This window comes from Primulina tabacum, chromosome 11, assembly GCF_025594145.1.
Source record: "Primulina tabacum isolate GXHZ01 chromosome 11, ASM2559414v2, whole genome shotgun sequence".
NCBI lineage: Eukaryota > Viridiplantae > Streptophyta > Magnoliopsida > Lamiales > Gesneriaceae > Primulina > Primulina tabacum.
In genome coordinates this window covers 38570399-38578471 of record NC_134560.1, presented here as the reverse complement: position 1 = coordinate 38578471, position 8073 = coordinate 38570399, and the positions used below count along the sequence as shown (strand labels likewise).

General features: G+C 34.4%; 2 protein-coding genes across 4 annotated transcripts; both read left to right on the top strand.

Annotated features, from left to right (window-relative positions):
- The first annotated feature begins 358 nt into the window (after positions 1-358).
- LOC142518227 (protein CYSTEINE-RICH TRANSMEMBRANE MODULE 13-like) lies at positions 359-2143 on the top strand. The gene is made up of 3 exons (XM_075620968.1): positions 359-586; positions 692-875; positions 1757-2143. Exons 1-3 carry the CDS (start codon positions 535-537, stop codon positions 1800-1802), a joined length of 282 nt encoding a protein of 93 aa, XP_075477083.1. The 5' UTR covers positions 359-534; the 3' UTR covers positions 1803-2143.
- Positions 2144-3841: 1698 nt separating this feature from the next.
- Positions 3842-7864, top strand: LOC142518978 (telomere repeat-binding factor 1-like). Of its 3 annotated transcripts, none has more exons than XR_012813684.1 (7): positions 3842-4011; positions 4169-4386; positions 4926-5010; positions 6388-6471; positions 6608-6955; positions 7433-7549; positions 7649-7864. XR_012813684.1 is itself a non-coding variant. In XM_075621850.1 (6 exons), exons 1-6 carry the CDS (start codon positions 3862-3864, stop codon positions 7454-7456), a joined length of 909 nt encoding a protein of 302 aa, XP_075477965.1. In that variant the 5' UTR covers positions 3842-3861; the 3' UTR covers positions 7457-7864. The 3 variants fall into 3 exon arrangements, 1 of the variants encoding a protein (XP_075477965.1); XR_012813685.1 differs by having other exon boundaries at positions 7633-7864; XM_075621850.1 differs by having other exon boundaries at positions 7433-7864.
- Positions 7865-8073: the final 209 nt, after the last annotated feature.

Below are 8073 nucleotides of genomic sequence, written 5' to 3'. Positions count from 1 at the left end.
AAATAGCAATAACAAAATTGTAATCTTTACTAGAATTAATTATATATCTTTTATATGTTATTGAAAAAGGAAAAATTGCACATTTTGTATTTTATGTTTATCTTTTTGCAAATTTGATTTTTTATGTAATCATTTTTTTAATTTTTTTTTTTTATTTTAGTCTTTTTATAGGTGACGCCAACGTGTCCAAAGTTACATATACATTCACAAACAAATGACAAAAAAAGCCTAAAAAAAAAGGACTAAAACATAATTATGATGACATGGGGACAAAAATGTAATTAAATGCCAAGGACGACAATGGTAATTTTCCATTTTGGAAATTACAAAGATGCATGCAATATATATATATGTTTCATTGGCCACCGGATAAAACAACATAACCAACCAAAAGCAGCAACTCATCCCTCTCTCCCTTGCCTTCAGATTTGATCCTCTCAATTTTCGAAACCAGATTTCCATTTCCAAATCTCCCTTTTCCCATCAGAAAACACGATAAATCTTGCCGACGGAGGGAGGAATCCAGAGCAGAAAATGAGTTACTACAACCAAAACCAACCCCCTGTTGGTGTTCCACCTCCTCAAGGCGAGTTCTTTTATTCGATTTCCCTATTGACTTTCTTGATTGTCATTGATTTGAATTTTTTTGGGGGGAAACGATTGGGCCTTGAATTTTTATTTTGCTTTACAGGATATCCACCGGAGGGGTATGGAAAGGATGCGTATCCGCCACCAGGCTACCCGCCGCAAGGGTACCCACAGCAGGGCTACCCGCCGCAGGGCTACCCACCCCAAGGATATCCTCCGCAGTACGCCCCACAATACGCGCCTCCTCCTCCTCAGAAGCAATCCGGTTCCGGCTTTATGGAAGGATGGTAAGCATCCGTTCCGATCACAGTAATTTCTTTTTCCTCTCTAAATATTGCAGGATGCGTTTATATTGTTACGTTTATGTGTTAAAATAAAATTTAAGGTAGCTACTGTACGATCTACATCCATGTGGATATGGGGATCTGTGATTTTATATTGTCAATTTTCAATTCCTTCCCCTCGGTAGTGGGTCTTTCCCGGCAAGAATTGGGTTCCCGGGAGTCGGGAGACCTTTTTTTCCACGTGAAATGTAGGTCCCTTACACACATAAATGTCCAAAATACTGTTTTCTAGCAATTTTCCCTCTTTCTGTAAGGCTTGGTAAACAATGTTTGTCTTTTTTTTAGGTTATATTCTTCAAATGTTTTCTACTTTTTCAAGAGCTTTTTATTCCCTTCTTAATGCATAGATGACAATGTCTCTGCCATTTTTCTGCTCTTGAGGTTAGATACGTGAGTGGATTGATGATAAATTCGAAACAATATTTAATGTGGATAATCAACTATTGTTTTATCCTTCGAACCAAATGGTGCCCAAAGTGATTTAGAAGTGTTTTTTTTCTTTTTTTTATCGTCATTGAATTGTAAACACTATCACGGGTATTACATAATTTTCGTCGGGTTTGCATGAATTTAATAACACAGCATTGTCAAACACACTTATTATTAGTCTTGGTTTCGATTCATACTACGTACTCGTCATTGCTTCGACTAGTTTTGCTCACTTTGATCTCTAAGCAATTGAGTGGCCTACAGTAGTTTTAGTCTTGGGTTCAAGGAATACTATGTGCTTGTGTAGATAAATCTGATTGAATGCCAAGAAAAATGTCTTCGCATCTTCAGCAAAGTGAAAACAAATTTTGATATTCTTGCTTTTATTTGTACAGTTTGGCTGCACTATGCTGCTGTTGCCTCCTTGATGCATGCTTCTGATGAAGAAACACTTGAGGAGAGCTTCTTTAGTTGGTTGTACAGCCAGCCAAAAGAGCGGAAAAAAAAACTCGATGTCCTCTTATTTTTACATGCATTTAAGGGGTCTTAATCTTAATTATCGTCAACCATGTCTATGGTTTGCACATCACTAATAGCTAGGGGTTGTTTATTGGAATGGTGCTAGCTCCAAAATGTTCTGTTTCTGATTAGATTTCTATGTTTTGAGTTTGTGCATATTTCTCAGGTGGTGTGAGTATGATATTGCTTCAGATTCTTGGATGGTTTCTGTTGTGAAAATGTGCAGTAAGTCGAAGCCTTACCAGGTGTTTGGACTTGTTTTATGGTTTGTTGTTGCAATGGTCTATTCAAAACTTCATATGAAATGTAGATCCACACTTGTGAAAATACATTTTATGAAAGTAGGTTATAAAATTTAAATGTGATAAAACAAGAGATTTCAAAAGTAATCAATTTATTTTGTAAAATATTTGTTTCATTCCATCTTATGTCAAAAATTGCGTTGTTTTGAAATTATATCACGTTAGACACTTTGTGTATGACACCCGGTTTAATTTAATACTAGCGGGTCGTGACACATGAAACATATGTGATTTGTAAAAAAAAAAATTCTTTTTTTTAAAAAATAAAATTAAAATTATCAATTATTGAAATTAAATGATAGATAAGAAATAAGATAAAACAAGATTTATGAAATATGCAATTAATATTTTTGGAATTATAGAAAAATTTCATCAACATATCAAAAGTTGGTTAGTATATGATATTTAACAAAAGTGAGTAATTGTAAAGATTGAGGTATGTGTAATCTTATATTTATAGTTTAAAAATTACATGTAATCGTTTGAGCTTTTTATCTTCTTTATAATAATCTTCTCCTCACATAATTAGATAACGGTAAAATGAAGGTATATATAATTTTTTAAACACAGCTTTTATAAGACATCTTAAAAAATTGTTTTTGTAATATGAATATTAAATTCAACTTAGATTCATAAAAAATCATTATTATTTTTCACTGCACAATAAATCGACGCTTCATACGAAACCATCTCACATGAGAGATACTCTATTTAAAACTAACTTGTGTATATATAAGTTTGATCTCTCGAAGATATAAATATTTTTTTAAATATCATAAATCTCCATCCTAATTAAAATAGCTCAAAAATTCATGGAAGATGATCTCATGTGTCAATTTTATGAGACATATATTTTATTAGATCAATCATAAAAAATTATTATTTTTATGATAAAATTATTATTATTTATTATAAATATAAATAAGATTAAACCGACTCATCATATATATATATAATTGATATATACGTATGAGTTGTATTAGTGAATGCCATACGTTGGATCCACATCGGCACATCCTACACACTCCACGTGGAAGATAAACGGAAGAACGTCAGAAGATTCCGAACAATAACAACAAAGCGTACGGTCAAATAAGATGAACGGAAGAGCCGTTTGCGAATTCTGATGATTAATTGGATAGTCAAACTAAACTCCAATTTCTACTTGACAGGCAATTCTCCCTCTGCGATTCATGTCCCGTTTTCTGTGGCGACTTGATCTCAATTTTATTATTTGAATTGGGTTCCTGAAATTAGGGTTAGGGTTCAGTATTTGCTTTTAATCAATACTAATTTTTATTTTTCCATCTTGCATGAACTGGGTTTTGATTCATATACTTTAATTTACTCCAAGATTGTTAATTTAATCGGCATTTCAGCTCGGAGAACTGTAAACTTGTTTCATTCTGAAGCTCTTTTTTTATATATAGAATTTTAAAGGGATATACCGTTCTCTTATTTTCAATATTTTGCCGGTTTCTATTTTTATTTTTCAAAAGATATGATGTAGCAGCTCCAATGATCTTTTGGTTTTTCACTTCCAGCATTGTCATTCCAGGATACTGTATCAATGTTATGCTGTTTGAATTTTAATGAATTGATTGTAACGTTGCAAACTATGTTTTCTTAGCTGATGTTTACTTTTTTACGCAGTTGATCTTGTTTATTCTTGATTGTCAATGGGAGCACCTAAACAGAAGTGGACTCCTGAAGAAGAAGCTGCTCTTAAAGCTGGAGTCCTTAAGCATGGTTCTGGAAAATGGCGTACGATTCTGAAAGACCCGCAATTTAGTGGAGTTTTGTATCTCCGATCTAATGTTGATCTCAAGGTAGCATTTGTATTCTAGTACCATTGTTATCAGAATCATCAATCATGTCCATTGGGTTGTGAGCTCTAATAATGCAATTGCTTATCATCACTAGGTCGTGAGTTCTAGTAATGCAATTGCTTGTATTTTTACAACTTTGTTTGTCTGATTTGATCAGGACAAGTGGCGGAACCTGAGTGTTATGACGAATGGATGGGGATCTTGGGAAAGGACCAGGCTAACATTGAAAAGGATGCATCCTTCCACTAAGAATGGAGACAGCTCTGCGGTTCTTTCAAGCTTAAGTCAGAGCGATGACGAATCACCCAGTGTGCGGCCTCTTGCTATTTCAGGTGGTTCTTCACCAAATGATGGTCCAAAGAGATGTGTCATGAGGTTAGATATAGTTGTGAAAATTTGTAGAGGGCCTATATTTTCAGGTGGTTTATTCACTTTCATATAAACATTTAGTAGAGGGCCTATATTTTCAGGTTTCCTAAATTCAATTTCTCGTGGTGCTTTGTACTGCCTCATTGACCCCTCCTCCAACACACAAGCACACACAAAATTAATTTTGTTTCCTGTTGAATACCCGCCCAACTTTTTAGGGATTGAAATCATCAGGAGTGGGAATATTTACCTCTTCAAGTTGAGGTTGTGAGGCGTGACTTACCCCTTAGAAGTTGTGAGGCGTGACTTACCCCTTACAGTGAGAGCGTAGCACAAGATCCTCACAACCATAAATGGTTGAGTTAATTTTGATGTGCATGGCTTTTAAATTTTTTCGAAGAGCATAATCACATTTTGATAATTTAGTTATATAATTTTAATATTCACAAAAAGATACTGAGTGCTTGTTCAATGGTTGCTATGCTTGTTTTGTTTGGACTGCTGGTGATCACTAACGTAGAATGTTTGCATTTACTTTATTCAAGACTGGACAATCTCATTATGGAGGCAATAAATAACCTGAGGGAGCATGGTGGTTCGAACAAGATAGCCATAGCATCATACATAGAGGTGGCATTTCTATTCAAGTCAATACAACTATGAACAGAGCTTTATTTTTGGTATATGCTCAGATACGCTATATTTAACGTATGCTACAATGAAACTACTACTATGTGACAATAATTTAATTTTCATTGCAGACATTACTTGATAAACCATATTTCTTATGGAAACGGTATCTTTTGTAAACAAATAATGCAAGAGGAACTATCTCAAGAAATACTAAAAATTATGTACAGAGAAACTTCTTTTTTGTTTGTCAAGCTATCAAGTATAATTTGAATATATTAATTAGTACAGTTAATAATTGTTATGCATGAAAAAATTGTGCAGTTTCCATGGAGAAATTCAGAATAGGCTTATCTTCTTTTATTCACATTGTTGTCATCGTACAACGATCACCTTTTGAAGGTTTCATCAGAGTTGAATGTGTTTGTGAATGGGAATGGGAATGGGGATAACATGAGAATGGAAAAAAGGCACAAGCTGTCATATTTTATCGCATTGGTTGATATTTTGGTGAGAGAAGTTCCAAGTTTAAAATAATAAATGCTTGCCAAGAACAATCGCCTCTTTTGTCAGAAACCAATCAATACAAGTTTCTCGATCTTTCTTTTCTTTTTAAATCATAGTGAACTTTATGGTTTGAAGGGGAAACTTTGTTGATTGTGTTGGTGACTTGCTATTCACAGTGCATTCCTCCCATGAGTTGGGATTTATCAGATTGTTGAATTAGGGTGTTCTCTGTAATAATAGATGGTTGAGTAAAGGCGATCTGCCTTGTAAACTTTGATATTTCATTGTGAATGAGATTTAAGGGGCACGTATGTATGAATAATCTGCATATTCAGGTCTCTCCTGCAGTATTCTCTTGTATTTATCCAAAAACTGATCAAGATTATTAGATCTTTATGATCCAAAGTTTAATTGAGATTTCCAATGTTGCATAGTTTTGTGCTAGTAATCACAGTTTATTATGTTTTGTTATGTTCTTTTCTTTTTTTAATTTATAAATTAAGGTGCTGCGTGGAAGGATCACACATGTTTATTAGAAAGGAAAAAAACGATAAAGGTGAGGGGAACTATAGCAAGATCACTCGAAGAAAATAATTATACAGATTTACTAGAATCACTTAAAACCCGACAACCGACTCTATTTAATTTCACAATCCTATTGTCTGGCGTCAAGCATCTCCTGTCAAAAGGTGGAATCAATTGCTCTAAAAAATTCGGGCAGTGCATTCTGTTACGTTCTTGATACTTGCGGAATGTATTATGAACTTGGAAAGCAATTTATTTTGTATTATATTTACATATTACTTTTTATCCTGTTACTTAGTGATGCAGTTACAATTAGCAATATTCTAATCTTACAGTTCGATACAGGATCAATACTGGGCTCCTCCAAACTTTAAGAGGATATTGTCAGCAAAGTTGAAGCATTTGGCTGCAACTGGAAAACTTATTAAGGTGTCAACCCAACTGTTGACTTTTTACCCTGGCATCTGATATTTGCTTAGAATCGAGAACTCGTTTGCTAGTTTTGTTGGCATGCTTTAGAATTCCATTTACATGGCTTAAATTTTGAGGCCGTTGTCTCATGTAGATGAAGCGCAAATATAGGATTGCTGCAATTTCTACATTATCTGAAAGAAGAAATCCTGCCGCTCCTGCTCCGGAAGGAAGACATAAAAATTTTCCGAAAATTGACCGTGATGATATTAGTAATTTCGCTAAATCTCATATTGATTTAGAGTTAGTCGATATGAGTAATATGACTCCACAAGAAGCCTCTGCCGCTGCAGCTCAAGCAGTTACCGAAGCAGAAGCTGCAATGGCTGAAGCAGAAGCAGCAGCACTAGAGGCTGAGGCAGCAGAAGCTGATGCTGAAGCGGCACAAGCTTTTGCAGATGTAGCACTGAAGACGCTTAAAGGAAGAAGTACATCTGGAATGGTAATTATTATCTTTCTGCTGTCATAAAAGGCCCCATTTCCTATATAAAACTATAATATCACCTGATAAGTGATTCGATAACATCTTTACCCTTTTTAGATTACAACTGAATTGAAAATTGTGCCCTGTTACGAAAAATAGATATCTGATTGCCTCCTAATTGAACGGTTGTTTCGAAAGAGAAGTAAAATGGAATAATTTGTTTCATTTACAAGAAAACCTACCAATAGTAGTGACTGAGTTAGAATTTCTGGTACAGTCAATCCAAGAGCTGAAATTGATTCCATTATGCTACTTGAGCATTGCCACGTATCTAATAAAAAAACACCATAAATCTCAATTGCTCAAGTCAGATGCTATTTCACATTAATATGTAAAGTATCAGTACCTGTGGTGGTCATTTTTAAGTCAATATCGATTTGATTCCACTCCTGGGAGATAATTTACTTGTTTCCTACATGTTTTTGTTCTTTTCAGAATGTACAGATGGTTCAGGCATGATGGAGTTTGACACAATGATTATGCAGTGAACTTATGTCGAACTGATGCTAACTTCGTATTCTTCTACAGACTTTCTTTGTGACTGTACATACAGTACGGACCGTTTTACAGTTTATTTATATAGTCGACTTAGATAGTTTGGGATTAAGATTTACGACGATCATGACCTAGTGTAGTTGGCATGACTTGCAGATTTAGCTTGGCTGGTTAATTGTAGATGTCTCTTGTTGCTTGTATTCTTGAAGCTGATGTAACTAGATCAAGAAATTTCAAGAGAAGGTGCGGGTTCTCACTGCTTTTTTGTTAATTTATTGGAACAAATGGAAGATGTTACAAGGATCCCAGGGGAGGGGGGAAAATATTCCTCTCTTCGTTTGCCATTTGTTATTGTTGATATTGTTGTTGACACGATTTTTGTTTTTTCTTTATTTTATTATTATTGTTATTCATTGTTTAAATTTATTATAATTATTTGAAATTTTTTGGATTATTTGGACTTCAAGTTCTCTGATGAACATTTTCTTTACGAAAATATCATTCCATCATCGATCAACCAAGAGAAGCAAAACTATGAGCTACTTGGTTGGCAGTACACTTGCGATATTGGACAACCCAAT

What these genes read in the sequence shown, in the direction of transcription:
- LOC142518227 (XM_075620968.1), top strand. Translation starts at nt 535, where the DNA reads ATGAGTTACTACAACCAAAACCAACCCCCTGTTGGTGTTCCACCTCCT. An exon ending in TGGTGTTCCACCTCCTCAAG is followed by an intron (nt 587 to 691) that starts GCGAGTTCTTTT and finishes TTTGCTTTACAG; the next exon opens with GATATCCACCGGAGGGGTAT. An exon ending in TCCGGCTTTATGGAAGGATG is followed by an intron (nt 876 to 1,756) that starts GTAAGCATCCGT and finishes TTATTTGTACAG; the next exon opens with TTTGGCTGCACTATGCTGCT.
- LOC142518978 (XM_075621850.1), top strand. Translation starts at nt 3,862, where the DNA reads ATGGGAGCACCTAAACAGAAGTGGACTCCTGAAGAAGAAGCTGCTCTT. An exon ending in CCAAAGAGATGTGTCATGAG is followed by an intron (nt 4,387 to 4,925) that starts GTTAGATATAGT and finishes ACTTTATTCAAG; the next exon opens with ACTGGACAATCTCATTATGG. An exon ending in CAACTGGAAAACTTATTAAG is followed by an intron (nt 6,472 to 6,607) that starts GTGTCAACCCAA and finishes TGTCTCATGTAG; the next exon opens with ATGAAGCGCAAATATAGGAT.